Consider the following 20,682-nt stretch of genomic DNA (forward strand, 5'->3'; position numbering starts at 1 on the left):
GGTTGCCTGCAATCCTTGGCATTCTTTGACTAACACCTGCAACTCTATAGTCTCTGCTTGTGTCTTCACATGGTGTTTTCCCTGTGTGTTTATCTATGTCTCTGTTTATTATTACCAGGACACTTGTCATTGGATTAGGGCCTACCCTAATCCAGTATGACCTCATCTTAACTAATTATATCGTCTAAGACTGTATTTCCAAATAAGGTTTCATCCTCAGGTTTCAGGTAGACATGAATCTTTGGGATACAGTATTTAACCTAGTAAACCTAAAAACTCAATACATTTCCTGTCTTCTGGGGGTTTAGAAGAGTTTTATTTTATTTTATTTTATTTATTTATTTTTTTTGGCATTTCAAAATATTATTTATTTATTTATTTATTTAATTTTTTTTAATATGTGAAATTTATTGTCAAATTGGTTTCCATATAACACCCAGTGCTCATCCCAAAAGATGCCCTCTTTAATGCCCATCACCTACCCTCCCTTCTCTCCCACCCCCCATCAACCCTCAGTTTGTTCTCAGTTTTTAAGAGTCTCTTATGCTTTGGCTCTCTCCCACTCTAACCTCTTTTTTTTTTTTTTTCCTTCCCCTCCCCCATGGGTTTCTGTTAAGTTTCTCAGGATCCACATAAGAGTGAAAACATATGGTATCTGTCTTTCTCTGTATGGCTTATTTCACTTAGCATCACACTCTCCAGTTCCATCCACATTGCTACAAAGGACCATATTTCATTCTTAGAAAGAGTTTTAAATTATTCAAATTCATCTAAAGATATATATTTTGTGTTGAAAACCAAAAAGTTACATATAGAGAGAACCAGAAAAGAGAGAGAAAAATAACTATTCTTAGATTTAAACAGACACAATTATCTTCTCAGTTTTAATTCACGTATTATATTTAGTGTCATTTTTGAAATAAAAGAATGTGATAGATTGATTATGATAATATAAATAGCATAATTAAATATTTTATATCTCAGTTTCTCAGAAAGATCTTCTGCTATGATAATCATCCAAAGATAAGATAGGCTGCCTTGAGATATTGCATATTTGTGTCACAATACCTATACAAACACAGACTAGAAGGGCAAATAGAGAAATATAGTGGAAATATAGAGAAAACTATTACAGGAGAAATGTATACACTATAGAAGAGTTATGCTAGGACTCTTTCATCCTTCCATAGATTATGATAGATTCCATTCAGTATAAGCAAAAAAATTTTTTTTAATTGTCAAGTTAGCTAACATACAGTGTAGTCTTGGCTTCAGGAGTAGATTCTGGTGATTCATCACTTACATACAACATCCAGTGCTCATCCCAACAAGTGCCCTCCTCAGTGCTCATTACCCATTTTCCCCATTCCCTAAACTCCCACCACCATCACTGCTCAACTGAATCTCTTATGATTTACCTCCCTCTCTGATTGTATCTTATTTTTCCTTCCCTTCTCCTATGGTCTTCCATTAAGTTTCTCAAATTCCACATATGAGTGGAATCATATGATATCTGTCTTTCTCTGACTTATTTCACTTAGTGTAATACCCTCCAATTCCATCATCCACGTTGCTGGAAATGGCAAGATTTCATTCTTTTTCATTGCAGAGTAGTATTCCATTGTGTGTGTTTGTGTGTGTGTGTGTGTGTGTGTGTGTGTGTTTGTGTACATATATATGTACATGTCTGCCTTTGGAGACAGGTCAAGAAGAAGTTGCTGTGGCTGAGGTCGAAGAGGTTGCTGCCTGTTTCTCCTTTAGGATTTTGATGGTTTCCTGTCTCACATTTAGGTCTTTTATCCCTTTTGAATTTATTTTTATGTATGGTATAAGACAGTGGTCCAGTTTCATTCTCCTGCATGTTGCTGTCCAGTTCTCCCAGCACCATTTGCTAAAGAGACCCTTTTTTTCTGTTGGATACTCTTTCTTGCTTTGTTGAAGATTATTTGGCAGTATTTTTGTGGGTCCATTTTTGGGTTCTCTATTCAATTCCATTGGTCTATGTGTCTGTTTTTGTGCCAATACCATACTGTCTTCGTGATTACAGCCTTGTAATACAGGCTTAAGTCTGGGATGGTATGCCTCCAGCTTTGGTTTTCTTTTTCAAGATAACTTTGGCTATTTGGAGTCTTTTGTGGTTCCATACAAATTTTAGGATTGTCCTAGCCCTATGAAGAATGTTGGTGCTAGTTTGATTGGGATTTCATTGAATGTGTAGACTGCTTTGGGTGTATTGACATTTTAACAATATTTGTTCTTCCAGTCCATGAATATGGGATGTGTTTCCATTTCTTTGTGTCTTCTTCAAATTTCTTTCATAAGCTTTCTATAGTTTTCAGTGTCTAGATTTTTCACCTCTTTGGTTAGATTTATTCCTAGGTATTTTATGGTTCTTGGTACAGTTGTAAATGGGATCGATTCCTTGATATCTCTTTCTGTTGTTTCATTATTGGTGTATAGGAACACAACCGATTTTTGTACATTGATTTTACATCCTGCGACTTTGCTGAATTCATGTGTCAATTCTAGCAGGTTTTTGGTGGAGTCTGTCAGGTTTTCCATGTAGAGTATCATGTCATCTGCATAGAGTAAGGGTTTGACTTCTTTGCCAGTTTGGGTGTCTTTTATTTCATTTTGTTGTCTGATTGCTGAGGCTAGGGCTTCCAACACTATGCCAAACAACAGTGGTGAGAGGGGACGTCTCTGTTGTGTTCCTGATCTCAGGTGGAAAGCTCTCAGTTTTTCCCCATTAAGGATGATATTAACTGTGATCCTTTCACGGGTGGCTTTTATGATGTTAAGGTATGTTCCTTCTATGCAGACTTTCTTGAGGGTTTTTATTAAGAAATATACTGTATTTTGTCAAATGCTTTTTCTGCATCTATTGACAGGAGCATATAGTTCTTCTCCTTTCTTCAATTAATGCAGTGTATCACATTGATTGATTGTGAATATTAAACCAGCTCGGTAGCCCAGGAATGATCATGGTGAATAATTCTTTTAATATACTGTTGAATTCGATTTGCTAGTATCTTGTTGAGAATTTTTGCATCCATGTTCATCAGGGATATTGGCCTGTAATTCTTTTTAGTGGGGCTTTTGTCTGGTTTGGGAATCAAGGTAATGCTGGCTTCATAGAATGATTCTGGAAGCTTTTCTTCTGTTTCTACTTTTTGGAACAGCTTGAGAAGAATAGGTATTAACTTTGCTTTAAATGTCTGGTAGAATTCCCCTAGGAAGCCATCTAGCCCAGGACTCCTATTTGTTGGGAGATTTTTGATAACTGATTCAGTTTCTTCTCTGGTTATGGATTTGTTCAAATTTTCTGTTTCTTCTCTTTCAAATTTTGGTAGTGTGTGATGTCTCTAGGAATTTGTCCATTTCTTCTAGGTTGTCCATTTTGTTGGCATATAATTTTTCATAGTATTCTCTAATAATTGTTTGTATTTCCATGGTATTGGTTGTGATCTCTTCTTTTTTCATTTGTGATTTTATCAATTGGGTCCTCTCTCTTTCCTTTTTGAGAAGTCTGGCTAGGGGTTTATCAATTTGTTTATTCTTTCAAAAAACCAGCTCTTACATTCATTGATCTGTTCTACTGTTTGTTTTGGATTCTATATTGTTTAATTCTGCTGTAATCTTTATTTTTTCTCTTCTTCTACTGGCTTTGGGCTTTCTTTGCTACTGCCTTTATAATTCTTTTAGGTGTGAGGTTAAGTTGTGTATTTGGGACCTTTCTTGCTTCTTGTGATAGGCCTGAATTGCAATGTATTTTCCTCTTAGGACTGCTTTTGCTGTATCCCAAAGGGTTTGGACTGTCGTGGTTTCATTTTCATTTGCTTCCGTATATTTTTTAAATTTTTTTAAATTTCCTGGTTGACCCATTCATTCTTTAGCAGGATGTTCTTTAACCTCCATGTATTTGGGGGCTTTCCAAATGTTTTCTTGTGTTTGATTTCAAGTTTAATAGCGTTGTGATCTGAAAATATGCATGGTATGATCTCAATCCTTTTATATTTGTTGAGGGCTGTTTTGTGACCCAGTATATAATCTGTTTTGGAGAATGTTCCATGTGTACTCCAGAAGAATGTATATTTTGCTTTAGGATGAAAAGTTCTGAATATAGCTGTTAGGTCCATCTGGTCCAAAGTGTCATTCAGAACTGTTGTTTCCTTGTTGATTTTCTGACTGTGCTGGTGAGGAGGAGAGGCCATCTGGTTCACTCAGTGTCAGTCCTCCTCTAATAGATAAGCAGTTGCCAGGCACAGTGGGTGGGGTTTGGTGTAAGTGGGTCCCACCTTCACTGGGGGCCGCTGTCCTGTTCTCTGAAGCCCTACCATGTTGGTGATGGGCAGAAAAAAGGCCACACCCCAATATCTCCTCCCCTGACCAGTGTCTCAAACCATGGTGTTCAAGCAGCCCTCACAGAGTAGCGGGTATGGTAGGCTTGTCCTGCCCCATAGTCTCCCGTGCATCCCAGGCACTTGGCTGGGATTCAAACCCCAATGCCTTAAAGTATCCTGCTCCAGGCGACCCAGTTCAGGGGTAGCTCCACTCTGCCCAGCTGACAACGGGCCTCTGGCTGGCACCTGCAAGGTCTTTTGTCCTTGAGGTGGGGGGCAATAAGCTCTCTTCCCATAGTACTCAGGGAAGGGACTGTTGTCTCTCAGTGTGCCCTGAGATGCCTACCATCTCCCTCCCCCCAAGTAGGCACACATGGCAGTGGCTCCATTCTGGAGAAAGTCACGCACTTTTGAAATCTCTGAGCTTTAGCTCTAAGGCTGTTTGCAAAATAGCAACTGGCACTCTCTGTATTTCTCGTTCCCCAGTTTGTGGTCCAGAGATGTTTTCCTCTTGTGCTAACTCAATAGTGCAATTTCACAGCTCCTCTGTCTTTCTCTCCCTTTTGTCTCTCCCTTCCAAAGGGAAGGTTCCCTCCCTTCCCTGCCTTGCAGTTTTATCTGCCCCACTTCACATACACACACCTTGATCCTGCCAAGCTGTCTCCATCTATCTGTGGAGATTTTTCTGTCACTCTGCAGACTAATTTCCTGGGTGTTCTAAGTCCCCAACTCAATATAGCGATGTTTGAGGGATGAGGGAAATCCCGGTCTCCCTGCTTCTCCACCGTCTTAACTCCTCCCTCTGGGCAGAATTTAAAGAAGATATAGTTCTCCTGATTGTCTTAACTCTGATAACAGAAGGATATAAACACCATGGCGATAAAAATAAAATTTTCATCACTCTAAAAAGGTCTCTAGCATGCTTTTCATTCAAATCAACCCTTGATACCCATTCCTAGCCCTGCACAAGCACTGATCTCCTTTCTATCACTATAGATTAGTCTTCTGCAATTTCATAGGAATGGAATCCTGTGATATATAGTTATTTGTGTTTGCTTATTTTTTAATTTTTCATGGTTATTTATTTATTTTGAGAGTGAGTGTGCAAGCAGGGAGGGACAGAGAGTGACAGGGACAGAGAATCCTAAGCAGGCTCTGCTCTGTCAGCACAGAGCCCAGTGTGGGGCTCCAACTCATGAATTGTGAGTTCATGACCTGAGCTGAAATGAAGAGTCAGATGCTTAACTGACTGAGCCACCCAGGTACTTCTGTGTTTGCTTCTTTTGCTCAAAATAATAGAGATTTGTCCATGCTCTTGCATATATCAGCAATTTTTTTCCCATTTAGTGCTGAATAATATTCCATTGTCTGGATATACTGTAGTTTATTCATTTACCTGTTAATGACCCTAAATATTCACGGTTTTTGATGCTATGGCATATGGTATTTTTATTTTAATTTTTATTCCTAGCATATAGAAATATAATCAATATTTTATACTACTACTTTTTGACATCTTGCTAAACTCATTTATTCTAGTGCCTTTTTAAAAAATTTCTGAGGATTCTTTATGAGTTGTTTACAAATAAAGATAGTATTCTACTTTCATTGCACTACTTAGAACTTCAGTACAATATTGAATAGCAGCCATGGTAATGGACATCCTTTTTTTGAATTTTAGTAGGTAAACATCGAGGCTTTAATCATTAAGTATGATGTTAGCCATAGGCTTTTTATAAATATTATTTATCATAGAAGAAGTTGTATTTGTGCTTCACTGAGTTTTTTTTTAATCATGAATGCATATTCTATCTTATCCAGTCCTTTTCTGCATTTATTGAGACAGTTATAAAGCTTTCCTTTTATTATCTGTTAATATGATTTGTTTATTTATTTTAATAATAGTACCACATTTTCTTGATGTCTATAGCTTTTTTATGTCTTTGAGCCAGGAAGTATAAGTCCTCTTCTGCTCAATTTGATTCCACTCCCTGCAGCTTCTTCAGTGTGGGGCCTAGATTACTCCAGCAATTTTAGTCTTTGTTGCAGAAGTATTGTCCTTGCTCTTCCATCTTCAGCTGCTCTTTTCAAATTGGCCATTCAGCTTGTGAGCTATGTTGGGTTTCTCTTGTTTTCGTGTCTGCTGTTCTTAAACCGTTTATTGTTGCTTCCTTCTGACTTCTGCACAGATGCTGATACTTTGCAGACTTTGCGGATGTCAGTAGTTTTCCTCCAAATGCACTATTTTTGGAGACACCTTTTCACCTAGTTTTGTTATAAATGTTGTCCATGAGATTGGGTTGTGCTATCTTTTTTTTTTTTTTAATTGTGATTAAAAACATAACATAAAATTTACCAACCAAAATATTTTTAAGTGTATGGTACGGTAGTGTTAACTACTATATGTATACTATAGCACATTATTTTGCAACATATCCCTATAACTTTTTCATCTTGCCAAACTGAATCTCTTTACCAACTGAACAACAACTCTCCTTATCACGCCTGCCCCCAGCCCCTGGCCACTACCTTTTACTTTCTGTTTCTAAGAGCTTGACTACTATACATACGGCATTATAAATGGTATCATGCAGTATTTGTGGTTTTGTAACTGACTTATATTACTTAGACTAATGTCCTCAAAGCTCATCCATGTTGTAGCATATGACAAGATTTCCTTCTTTTTTAAGGCTGAATAATATTCCATTGCATGTATATACCACATTTTCTGTATCCATTCATCTATTAATGGTTATTTTGGTTGCTTCCACCTCTTGGCAATTGTGAATAATGCTGCAGTGAACATGGATGTGCAAATATCTCTTTGAGATCCTGTATTCAATTCTTTTGAATGCATACCTGGGTGTAGGATTTCTGAATCATATGGTAGTTCTATTTTGTTTGTTTGTTTGTTTTTGTGGAACTTCCATAAGGGCTGTACAATTTTACGTTCTAGCCAACAATGCCCAAGGGTTCCATTTTCTCTGCATCCTCACTAACGCTTTTTATGTTCTGGAATTTTGATAGTGGCCGTCCTAATTTGTGTGAAGTGATATCTCATTGTGGTTTGGTTTTGCATTTTTCCAATGATTAGTGATGTTGAGCATCTTTTTGTATGGTGTTGGCCATTTGTATCTCTTTTTTGCAGAAATGTCTTTTTTTTATTGGGTTATTTGGTTTTTGTTATTGTTGTTAAGCTGTAAGAATTCTTTATCTATTTCAGACATTAACCCTTTAACGTGTGCAGATATTTTCTCCCATTCTGCAGGATGCATTTCCTTGTGTTGATTGCTTCCCTTGTTGCACAGGAGTTTTTAGTTTTGATGACTGTTTTTGCTTTTGTTGTCTGTGCTTTTGATGTCATATCTGAGATATCATTGCCAAATTCAATGTCATGAAGCTTTTCCTCTATGCTTTCTTCTTAGGAGTTTTATAGTTTCAGGTCGTAAAGTAGGTCTTTAATCCATTTTGAGTTAAGTTTTGTATATAGCATAAAATAAGGGTCCATCTTCATTCTATCACAGGTGGATATTTCAGTTTTCCCAGTAGCATTTGCTGAAGAGCCTATTCTTTCCACCTTAGCAGCTTTGTTAAAGATCTTTAAAAAAAATTTTTTTTAACGTTTATCTTTATTTTTGAGACAGAGACAGAGCATGAGCGGGGAAGAGGCAGAGAGAGAGGGAGACACAGACTCTGAAGCAGGCTACAGGCTCTGAGCTGTCAGCACAGAGCCTGACGCGGGTGTCGAACTCATCAACAGCGAGATCATGGCCTGAGTTGAAGTTGGACGCCCAACCGACTGAGCCAGCCAGGCGCCCCAGAGATCATTTGATTTATACATGAGGGCTCTCTATTCTGTTTCATTGGTCTTTATATCTGTTTTCATGCCAGTTCAGTTGTACTATTTTTATGCTGCCTGTTATAATTAATTAATCATTGAGGAATAATTGATATATAACATTATATTAGTTTTAGATGTACAACATAATGATTCAATATTTATATTCATTATTTTTTGAAGAGAATCTTTTTTTTAAGTTTATTTATTTATTTTGAGAGAGACAGAGACAGTGTGAGTTGGGGAGGGACAGAGAGGGAGGGAAACAGAGAATCCCAATGCACACTGACAGTGCAGAGCCTGACGCAGAGCTCAAACTCACGAAACTGTGAGATTATGACGTGAGCCAAAACCAAGAGTCAGATGCTTAATCGACTGAGCCACCCAGATGCCCCAGTATTTACATTCATTGTGACATGATCACCACAATAAGTCTATTTCTTGTGAGAATTTTTAAGATTAACTGTCTAAGCAACTTTCAAATATTTAATATAGTATTATTAACTGTAGTCACCATGCTGTACATTACATCTTCATGACTTATTTATTTTATAACTGGAAGTTTGTATTTTTTGACCCCCTTTACCCATTCCTCCCTTTCACCCCCCAGCCTCTGGCAAATAATCCAATCTGTGTATCTATGAGCTTGGTTTATTTTTTAAAATTCTAAACATAATTAAGGTCACATGGTACTTGTTTTTCTCTGACTTATTTTACTTATAATACCCTCAAGGTCTATCCATCTTATTGCAAATGGCAAGATTTCTTTATTTTTATGGCTGAGTAATATTCCATCACACACACACACACACACACACACACCATTTTCTTTATCCATTTATCTGCTGGTGGACACTCAGGTTGTTTCCTTATCTTGTCCATTGTAAATAATGTTGCAGTGAACTTGGGGGTGCATATATCTTTTTGAGTTAGTGTTTTTATGTTTTTCAGATAAATGCCCTGAAATGGGATTGCTGGGTCATAGGGTAGTTCTATTTTTAATTTTTTGAGGAAACTCCATACTGTTTTCTATAGTGGCTGCACCAGTTTACATTTCCACCAACAGTACACAACATTTCTCTTTTCTCTGTATCCTTGCCGTTTCTTGTTATTTTTGTCTTTTTGATGATAGCCATTCTGACAAGTGTGATGTGATTCTTGTTATAGTTTTGATTTGCATTTTCCTGATGATTAGTGATGTTGAGCACCTTTTCATGTACCTGTTGGCCATCTGTATGTCTTTGCAAAAATGTCTGTTCCAATCCTCTGCCCATTTTTAAATCAGATTGTTTTTTTTTTTTTTTTTTAATTTTTTTTTTTTCAACGTTTTTAAATTTATTTTTGGGACAGAGAGAGACAGAGCATGAACGGGGGAGGGGCAGAGAGAGAGGGAGACACAGAATCGGAAACAGGCTCCAGGCTCCGAGCCATCAGCCCAGAGCCCGACGCGGGGCTCGAACTCACGGACCGCGAGATCGTGACCTGGCTGAAGTCGGACGCTTAACCGACTGCGCCACCCAGGCGCCCCTAAATCAGATTGTTTTATTTTCTTTTGAGTTGCATGATTTTTTATATATTTTAGATATTAACCCCTCACCAAACGTATGATTTGGAAATATTTTCTCCCTTTTTCATTTTCTTGATGGTTTCCTTTGCTGTGCAGAAGCTTTTTAGCTTGATGTAGTCCCAGTTGTTTATTTTTGTTGCCTTTGATTTTGGTGTCAAATCTAAAACAAGTCATTACCAAGACTGATGTCAAGGAGCTTTCTGTCTGTATTTTCTTCCAGCGGTTTTATGTTTTTTAGGTAATATGTTTAAAGCTTCAATCCATTTTGAGTGGATTTTTACGTATAGTGTAAGATGTGGCCCAGTTTCGTTGTTTTTGCATGTAGCTGTCCAATTTTCCCAGCATGATTTATTGAAGAGAGTGCCCTTTTCCCTTGGTATATTCTTGGCTCCTTTGTTGGAAATTAATTGACCATGTATGCATAGGTTTATTTTGGGGTTCTTTATTCTGTTCTGTTTCATTGATCTATATGTCTGTTTTTATGCCAATACCATTTTGTTTTGATTACTATAGCTTTGTAATATAGTTTGAAATCAGGGAGTGTGATGCCTCCAGCTTTGTTCTTTATAATGATTACTTTGCCTATTTGAGGTCTTTTGTGGTTTCATACAAATTTTAGGATTGTTCTATTTCTGTGGAAAATGCCATTGGAATTTTGATAGGGATTGCATTGAATCTGTGGATTACTTTGGGTAGTATGCACATTACAACAGTATTAATTCTTCCAATTAGTATGGACTGTATTTCTATTTATTTGTGTCTTCTTTAACTTCTTTCATCAATGTCTTGTACTTTTCAGTATACAGGTCTTTTATCCCCCTGATTAAATTTATCCTTAGATGTTTTATTCTTTTTGATGTAATTATAAATGGCATTATTTCCCTCATTTCTCTTTCCAGTGTTTTTTTTTAATTAGTGTATAGAAATGCAGTTTATTTTTATGTATTATTTTTGCATCCTGTAACTTTACTGAATTTGATTAGTTCTTTATTTTGAGAGAAAGAGAGAGCGAGCATGTGTGCAGGAGTGAGTGGGGAAGGGGCAGAGGGAAAGGGAGAGAATCTTAAGCAGGCTTCATGCCCAGCACTGATCCTGGCGCGGGGATCAATCTTACGACAGTGAGTTCATGACCTGAGCCAAAAATCAAGAGTTGGAAGCATAACCTACTGAGCCATTCAAGTGTCCCTGAATTTGTTGATTAGTTCTAACATTTTTTGGTGGACTCTTTAGAATTTTCTATATATAACATCATGTCATTTGCAAATAGTAAGTTTTACTTCTTCTTTACCAATTTTGATGCTCGCTCTTTTTTTTTTTTTTGCCTAATTTCTCTGGCTAGGACTTCCAATACTATGTTGAGTGAAAGTGGCAAGAGTGGGCATCTTTGTCTTGTTTGTGATCTTGGAAGAAAGCTTTCAGCTTTTCACTGTTGAGTATGCTGTTAGCTGTGGGATTGTCATATATGGCCTTTATTATGTTGAGGTACATTCCCTCTATACCCACGTTGTTGATTTTTATCAACATTTTTATCATAAATGGTTGTTGAAAGGACCTTATTCAATGTGTACTATAAAGTTTGTACCCTTTTACCAATATCTCCCTATTTTCCCCTACCCCCCAGTATAATGCTAAGTGAAAAAGCCAGACAGAGAAAGACAAATACCCTTCATTATTAGTAGATATAAAGAAACTTTTGTCTTTGAATGTAAATAATAATAAATTTACTTTGCAATGTATTAGCCAGTCAGAGAGTCCATACTTAAATTACCATAGTTTTTCATGAATATCTTTGCAGTATTAAGTGGACTAATTATAAAGTTTGCTAGGTGTATAAATCATCAAAAAAAAAAGTTATTGTGAGAAGTCTTTATGCATGCATCCTGCACTTTTAGACAATTTTGAATTGCTTTTTAAGTCATGAAGGAATGTCCACTTTTAAGATTGTTCTTTTGGATACTCCCTTACTTATTTTTTAAATTTGGATTCTTGAAAGCTTGTATTTCTCATCTTTGGACTTGAGCTGCTAGTATATCAAAAAAGAAGTAAGAAATATCTCTGTTCCAAAATTTGGAATTTTTCAGGTTGGAACTTTTTAGTCTGTCTCTGATTTCATTAGACTCATGACCTGATTTCTAAACAATACCATTTTCTTTCCTAATCTTTACTCAAATGTCATTATACTGTGCCTATGTCTGCCCTTTTATTTGCATTTCAGAAACCTCAAGTCCTAAATATTCTCACAGCAAGTTTTATCCTTTTCTCCTTAGCACCTAACACAAGGCCTGGCATAGTGTTATTGTTGAATAAATGAATTTCTGTAATAGTCTACTTGCCAGCTTTTCTGGATTTGGCCTCTCACCATTCTGTGTGGCTTTCCAGACCAGAAAAATTGGTAGCTTGTCCACAGGTATTATCACTACTTTCTGTGCAAATTACTCTGTTGTTTTTTTTTTTAAATAGGTGTCATTCTTAGAAGATTCTTCCTTTATGTTGACTCAAAGATAAGTCCTTTGAATTATATCTTTGACTCTATTCTATTCTATTCCATTCTATTCTATTCTATTCTATTTTCTTTCATGTAATAGCTCTTCAGATATTTGGAGCACAATATTCTCATATGTGCACCTACTTTTCTTTTTAAGTTTTCTTACTAACTCCTTTAATGTAATTGTTTCTAGACCTTTTACCAGTTTGAAAGAAGTTGATCTATCATGGTGTTTCTTACAGTGTATTCTAGTTTGGATTCTTTGTGACAAGTAATGCAGGTGTATTCTAGCCTAAGAGGGAAGGAGATTGTAAAAATACCTCAGAAGTTTGGTGACAGTCATTACAGTGCTGCCATAATTTACTACAGGTAGAACTTAGCTGTACAGCCTTTCTCTGTGGCATCTCTGCTTCTTTCTACATTTGTGTATACTCAATTTGTTTCTTCTACTGGCAAGTCTGACTAGAGTTTCTGTTTTTCTGTAACTTTAGTCTTTTTTTAATTTATTTAAAAATTTTTTAAATTTTTCTCTTGAGAAAGAGAGAGAGAGAAAGAGACACACAGTACGAGCGGGGAGAGGGGCAGAGAAAGAGAGGGAGACACAGAATCCAAAGCAGGCTGCAGGCTGTGGAGCTCAAACTCACAAGCTGTGAGATCATGATCTGAGCCGAAGTCGGATGCTTAAGTGACTAAGCCATCCAGGGGCCCCTGTAACTTTAGTTTTACACATGACCCCTGTGGTTTCCTGACCTTTCTCTAGATCATAGTAAGTCTTGGTACTTTTTTTTTTTTGACTGCTTTAGTCTCTCATTTTTTTCTATTCAAAATTCCCTAGCAGAAGAATTTGATGTGTCTGGTATACTTTTTATGGCCAGGTTATTCTGGTCGTAAGTTGCTTGCCAGTTTATAGATGCCCTTGCCCACTTACTAGTCCTATTCATTTATTCAACAAGTATTTTATTAATTCTCTAACAGATACCAGGAATTATCCTAAGTACTTAGGATACATCGGTAAACAGAGCAAGCCAAAAACCATTGTTTTCATTTTAGAGAGATGATACAGACAAGTAACAGTAGGTAAAAACAAATAAAGAATTTAGTAATTTTCTGGCTGGTGAGAGGAGTGGCAGGATTGTATGCTCTTGAATGTGACTGCTGCCCTTCCTTGAACAGTGAGTGATTCCATTTTTTATAGAAAAGGATGTGAGCAGATGGATATCATAAAACAAGTGTAGTGTAGATAATCTCTGATCAGTTTTGATAAACATATCATAGGAAATGATTTAGTGAATTATATATTAGAGTAGCATCTCTCAAAGTTCAAAGCCTGTATTAAACCAAGTAATATATACTTTGTACATCTATAAGCACACACAGAAGGCACTCAACTAATTTTTGTCAATTGTTACAACGAATATCAAACATCCTGTTTTGTCTAGAGCAGTGTATTACATTTTTCCACTTAATTGATCCCTACTGAAACAATAGTTTGGCAGATTTGGTTCTTCCTTATAGCTACTGGCAATGTCACACCTAGAGTATTCTAGTTAGCAATCCCAAAGAATACTGGTGGGCCCCTCTGGAGTCATGGCCAAAGCTAGGAGAGTCGCTTTGTTAGGGGGGTGATGGATGGTTGGATTATCCTGGGTCATTTGCAAATCCTGTGGCTGAGCTGGGTAGCCTGAAAGCTCTACCAGGACCCAGGGGAAAGTGGGTTACCAAATATAAGGAGGAGAAAAGTATTCCTGACCACACCAGTATTTCCTCACACTTCCTAAATTTGTTTTGGGCAGTTTGTGTAGCATATATACTTTTTTCAAAGAAACACATTTCCAAATGTGCTGGTGTCCCCTTTTTAATGTAGTAACTACATTTATCATCATCATCATCATAATAATAATAATAATAATAATTCTTCTTCTTCTTCTTCTTCTTCTTCTTCTTCTTCTTCTTCTTCTTCTTCTTCTTCTTCTTCTTCTTCTTTTGAGAGAGAGAGCAAGAGAGAGAGAGGTTATGCATGTGAGCAGGGGAAGGGCAGAGGGAGAGAGAATCCTAAGCAGGCTCCACACCTAGCGTGAACCTGATGTGGGGCTCGATCTCACGACTGTGGGGTCATGACCTGAGCTGAAATAAAGAATTGGACACTTACCTGGCTGAGCCATCCAGGTGCCCCTAGTCATCATAATTCTTAATTTTATGATAGAGTAGGACAGTAGGGACTGGGAAGAAAACTTGAAGGCACTGATTAATAACTTCCCCCTCCTTTGCCAGTTTAGCAGTGGACAATGCAGTGGACAGTCACAATTTTGTCTGCCATTTAATACGTGGTGCAAATAAGAGCTGCTTCCACAACGACTCTGATTGATACGGCATACTTCACTTCTGGACATAAGGATCAATCCACAGTGGACATCTGCTCTAGAACACTCTTCCCTCACTATGTCTTATTCCTCAGTGTAAAATGCCATCTTCTCAGCATTCTTAAATATAATTAGTATTGCCTAAAAGAATAAGTGTCAGATAAAATACATAAATTAGAAAAGGAGTCTAAATATTCAGACTAAATGCTTAAAAATCAAGAAGCAAGATTCAGAAAATGTTTATTTACTTTTGGTATGGTACTTTCATAAGTTCCTCAAAAGCTGGTCGTTGCAGCAATTTATATATGTGATATTTGGAAACCAAATTATCGTAGCTCTTTCCACATTTTATTTATAGTGAAATCTTATTTTACCATTTTCTTTTAAAATTTTTAAAAATGTTTATTCATTTTTGAGAGAGAGAGCGTGTGCATGCACATGCACGGGGGAGGGGCAGAGAGAAAGAAAGAGCGAGAGAGAGAGAGAGATAGAGGGACACACAGAATCCGAAGCAGGCTCCAAGCTCTGAGCTGTCAGCACAGAGCCCAGTCCACAAACCTTGAGATCATGACCTGAGCCGAAGTCAGACGCTTAACCGACTGAGCCACCCAGGGGCCCCTATTTTACCATTTTTATTGTCATTTTCTAACCTAATTTCCAGTTCAAATAACATTACCATATAACTGAAAGTCATTGCACTCACAAGTCATATTTCTGTGTGCATTTAGAAATGTTATATCAGTATTTCAAACTGAGCTTTCATGTTATATCATGCATATAATTTTAAAATCAGTAAATAGGGGCCCCTGGGTGGCTCAGTTGGTTGCGCATCTGACTTGGGATCAGGTCACGATCTTTCGGCCTGTGAGTTTGAGCCCCCGCATCGGGCTCTGTGCTGACAGCTCAGAGCCTGGAGCCTGCTTCGCATTCTGTGTCTCCCTCTCTCTCTCAGCCCCTCCCCCACTCACTCTCTGTCTCTTTCCCTCAAAAATAAACATTAAAAAAAAATAAAATCAGTAAATAATGTTGCTTTTGGAGAACTTTTGAAAGTTATGCTGCTGCCAAAGAAGAACTTTTTATTTGTTTATTTTTTATTAAAAATTTTTTTTAATGTTTATTTTTGAGAGACAGAGAGATGAAGCATGAGTGGGGGAGGGGCAGAGAGAGAGGGAGACACAGAATCCGAAGCAGGCTCCGGGCTCTAAGCTGTCAGCACAGAGCCTGATGTGGGGCTTGAATTCATAAGCCATGAGATCATGACCTGAGCTGAAGTTGGATGCTTAACTGACTGAGCCACCCAGGTATCCCCAAAGAAGAACTTTTAATCTCTCAAATTGGCAGTAATTAAAACAAATTTTTAAAATAACAATTGTTGCTAAGAATGTAGTGAAAATGCCAGTCTTATTCCTAAAGAATTTACAGAATGGAGGCACCTGAGAGGCTTAGTTGGTTGGGCATCCAACTCTTGATTTCGGCTCAGGTTGTGATCCCAGGGTTGTGGGACTGAGCCCTGTGTTGGGCTCTGTGCTGAGTGTAGAGCCTGCTTAAGATTCTCTCCCTCTCTGCCTGTGCCCCTTTCCCCTATTTGTGCTCTCTCACTCTCTCTTAAATAAAAAAAATAAAATTAAGTTAAAAAAAAAAAAGAATTTACTGAGTGTAAAAAGACTGTTGAATATCTTTCTGGTGGGCCCTATGGCTTTGTGTTAGTTTGAAAATTTTTCATTCTCTTTGACCCAGTAGTTGTATATCTAAGAATTTTTCTGGGGAAAAGGGAGATGAAGGTAAAGTTTTATATAGAAAACTGCTTTTTATAGCATTATTTATAATAACAGGGAAGTAGAAAATATGTTTAACATCAAAGGCTCATTGTAAAATATCAAGTAATAAATGAATAGATAAAGCTAGGTTTTAGTAAGATCCCAATTCTGTAGAAAAATATACACGTGTCTAAAATAATCTGAGATAAAATAGTCTAAAATATTAACAGTAATTGTTTCCACCTGTGGGATTATGGGTACTTTCTCTATATTTTTATGTATTTAAAAATTTTTCTGCAGTTACCATTTTTTATTTCTATAATTAGTAAAAATTAGAATGATAAAATATTTCTTGAGCCTAATGTACATTAGCTATCACTCTCAGAACTGAATAAACAGTGTATGGACACCTTGTTAAATATGATTAGATATATAACATGCATTTATTTCTCTTTGAAAAGACAGGGAGATATGAGCTTAAAACAGTTGTCAATATTGACAAATTTATTAAAATAAACATTTAGCTCAGTATGAACTGAGTGCCAGGCATTCAATGTACTCTGTGCTTGGGGATACAAAGATGGTGCTGAAAGAAAGAAAAAGCTTGCTCTCCTTTCTTCTAGAAAGTTTTCCATAGTGGTCTCTGCTACAGTGAGTTAGGTTCCCTTCTGCCCTCGTACTTACCACACTATACTCATTATCAGTTTATTTGCCTGTTTCTCCTATTAATTATGAGTGTCTTGAGGATAGGGACCATGTCTTTTTCATATGTGTATCTCCAGGACTTAACAATTTGGTGAATTAGGTCTGCTTGCGATGTCAGAAGTGGTCATGTTTGAGGTGGATTTTGAAAAAATGAGTGCTTGTGATAAACCACTTTTAATTTAGTTTACCTTTCATGAAATCCTTCATTCCCCTATAATGATGGATATATGAGGAGTTACTGTACTGCAGCAGTTGTTTATTTAATTGAGAATGTTTTCATTTTGCCTTTTTCAAATGTGACCTCATTTTTAGAACACAGTACTAAGCTGTTCAGTTAAATGAATTTAACTTTTATTTATCTCTTAAAGATAAAAAATTTGGCCATGGAGCTATTGAACTCTCTGGGTGAGGGCCAAGGGGAAACTTGAGTTCACTGGGAGAGGGTGAGAGATGATAGTAGATAATTGTTTTAAAAAATAACAAATTGAATCAGGTATTAAAGGCTCCCTTAAGTTAGGTGTATAAATAATCAGAATGTTGCTTTTACTTCAAAGTGAACTGGGACAACATGTAAAATATGCAAGCACCTGAAGATCTTTAAAAAGTAGAGCAAAAAGCGACTTAGATCTAATGTGTACTTTCTATCCCTAAGTTACAGATTATATCTCCAGTGTTGAATTATAAGTTGATCCATTATTTAGAATCATAGGATAATTGTGTAACAACAATGATCTTATAGGCGGGTGGTTTTCAACATAATTTTGCCTCCTCCCCCCAAGACATTTGGCAATGTCTCGAGATGTTTTTGGTTGTAATGACTTGGTGGTGATGGTGGTGATAGTGATTTGAGACTAAGGATGCTGGTAAACTAAATATCCTACAGTACACAGGACAGGCCTTCCCTGCCCCCAACACACAACAAAGGATTATCTGGCCCAAAATGTCAATAGTGCTGATGTTGAGAAACCTTGCTTAGACATTTGCAAGTTCTCAGCCCACTCAAAAAATCTATATTTTACCTGTAATAGTGCTTATATTTATATATCCCATAACTGAAACTTAGTGCTAACAGTACCATTTCATTTGTTACTTAAGATTACTTGGTCTCCCTAGAGGAGTTTTTTTGTGTTTTTGTTTTTGTTTTTGTTTTAGAGATATTATTAAGATTGCTTTCCTTACTGGGAACAGGGATAGTTCTCCCATAATATAGTAGAGGCTCTACTAGATTCCAATATCTCTGTTTATTTTTCTTAGCTTTTCATATATGTCACTCTTTTGAGAATCTATAGGATAGGGATTGCTTGTTATTTCAGTATTATGTTTAGAAGGTAAATACTTTTATACCCTGTAAAACTTGAGAACATTTAATATATCGATTTATTCAACAAATATTCATTTAGAAATAAGGATTAATATAATGAGTATTAAGATTTTTTGGTACCATATAGCTAATTCACTTTGATTTTATTAATAGGGTCAGGAGCAGGTCTGGGGAAAATAATCCAAAGATTTCCACAGAAGGACTGGGATGATACTCCTTTTCCACAGGGAATTGAATTGGTAAGTTGGTGTTGCTTTATTGTACTTTTATGATACTTTTCTTTTTATGTTACATTTATGGTATATTTATGTTATAGTTACTGTTAAATAATTTGGTGATTTAACTGTAACATATTACTAGAAATAATCCCCTTGCCCTCAAGTCCAGTAACTTTTGAATATATTGATTCTGAAATACCTGTTTTGCTCTTCTTTTCCCATGTAAGCTTCTCTCTAATATTAAAGATGAAATTAATGATCTTTATGTACATGGAAGCTGAGAAATTACTCTGCTTCTTTAGTCAAAATTTTAGCCTAGTAGCTTCAGTGATAGTGTGGCATTAAACAAATACTTATTATATTTTTGTCTGAAAAATTTCAGGTTATTGTTTTGGTGAAAACTAAACAAAAACAGAACTCCCCACACCCCCCCACCCCAAAGATTGGTTTAATGATCACCAGTCATGTTTAGTTTGCTCTTGAAATCACAAATCTGAATTCTTTTTAGCTACACAGTCTGCAGATTGCTTTATAGTAGTGCAATTCAACATCTTTATTTTTGTCAGCTATTTTAAAGGGATTTAATAATTGAGCATAATTTTGATGGCCAGGACATTCTATCTGATGATGTATCTATGGTGGTAAATGAGGGACTAGAAAGATGACCACTAAAGTATTTGGCAATATGGCTATAAAGTTTTGTTGTCAGACATAGTGGAGTGTGGGTGTATGTGCAGGTGTGTGTGTGTATATATCTATATTGTGTGATTGAATACATATACATACACACATATGAGAAGTGTTCTTTTTTTAAAAATGTTTTATTTATTTATTTTTATTTATTTTTGAGAGAGAGAGAGAGAGAGAGAGAGAGAGAGAGAACATGAGCAGGGGAGGAGCAGAAAGCAAGGGAGACACAGAATGTGAAGCAGGCTCCGGGCGCTGATGTTAGCACAGAGCCCGACACAGGGCTCGAACCCACGTGTCATCAGATCATGTCGTGAGCCAAAGTTGGATGCTTAACTGACTGAGCCACCCAGGTGCCCCAAGAAGTATTCTTTAAAGTAGTTCTTGTTGAGAGAACATTTGGTATGATTTGATAGTGAAGAGTGAAGGCTCTGGAGGAGACTACCTAGGTTGAAATCCCCAGGTGTATGGTGTGACTTTAGACGAGTTACTTCATTTCTTTGAGCAGCAGCATCTTCATCTATAAAATGAGGATAATGCAATACTAATCTCCTAGGGTGTTGTAAAGATAAAATGGGAAAAATATACAAAATGCTGAGAACAATGGCTTCCATAAAGTAAGTGGAAGTAGCTTACTTAGTAAATGAAGTAGCTTATTGATAATGACGGTGATGATTGTTGTTGTCGTCATTGTTAATGTTTGTTTGCCATCTTACAGCATCTCCTCTTCCTCCCCCAACTCCCTCAGCAGAATTGTTCATTCTCTTACTATCATAGGTCAGAAATATCCATTAGGAATAAAACTGATGTTGAAAATTGTGCATTTTCTCATTCTAGCTAATGGCTGTCCATTTCTGTTTATAGAGGATAAAAGATACATTGCTGAGTGTTTAATTTTGATTTTTACATCTATACAAAGAGGGCTGTAGGTTCTGTAGACACACAGAAAGGGCAAGTCTTGAAGTTTTGTATTGAAAAAATGGGTAAAGAATGTGAGGATCTAAGGAAAAGTAACTTTTTGGGGAGGCCCTTGTATTCCTTTCTCTTCTCCTCCACATGCCTACAAATACTTGTAACTGGCCTTATGGTGTGAATAACCAGGTATTTGCACTATTAAAACCTTTAAGCTCTGCTTCAGCATTCCTTTTAGTGGTGACTGAAACTGGAAAATTTTAGTGCTAGGGACCATCGAGAACTCTTTTGGGAGTTCTTACCATTCCTCACATCAAAGTGTGGACGGATATAAACTATATCAGTTATATCAGTTTGACAGTGTGAACAGTAAACCACCATCATAAGTTTCAAGAACAACAGACATTATTGGAGCTATTAGCTATGACTGGGACGGGATTGTTTTTGTGTTCTGAAAGCCAGGGAAATGGATACTGTGATGTTTCTGAT

General features: G+C 36.7%; 1 protein-coding gene across 5 annotated transcripts in view; it reads left to right on the top strand.

The window, feature by feature from the left end:
- Window positions 1–20,682, top strand: part of SBF2 (SET binding factor 2) — a 479,282-nt gene that overhangs the window by 79,980 nt on the left and 378,620 nt on the right. For all 5 annotated transcript variants that reach the window (XM_053899995.1, XM_019456278.2, XM_019456281.2 and 2 more), the window contains exon 2: window positions 18,530–18,615. In XM_053899995.1, the coding sequence (XP_053755970.1) occupies window positions 18,530–18,615 (86 nt within the window). The remainder of the gene's footprint in view (window positions 1–18,529; window positions 18,616–20,682) is intronic.

Source organism: Panthera pardus, unplaced genomic scaffold (assembly GCF_024362965.1).
Source record: "Panthera pardus isolate Hobbes unplaced genomic scaffold, ASM2436296v1 HiC_scaffold_12, whole genome shotgun sequence".
Lineage (NCBI taxonomy): Eukaryota > Metazoa > Chordata > Mammalia > Carnivora > Felidae > Panthera > Panthera pardus.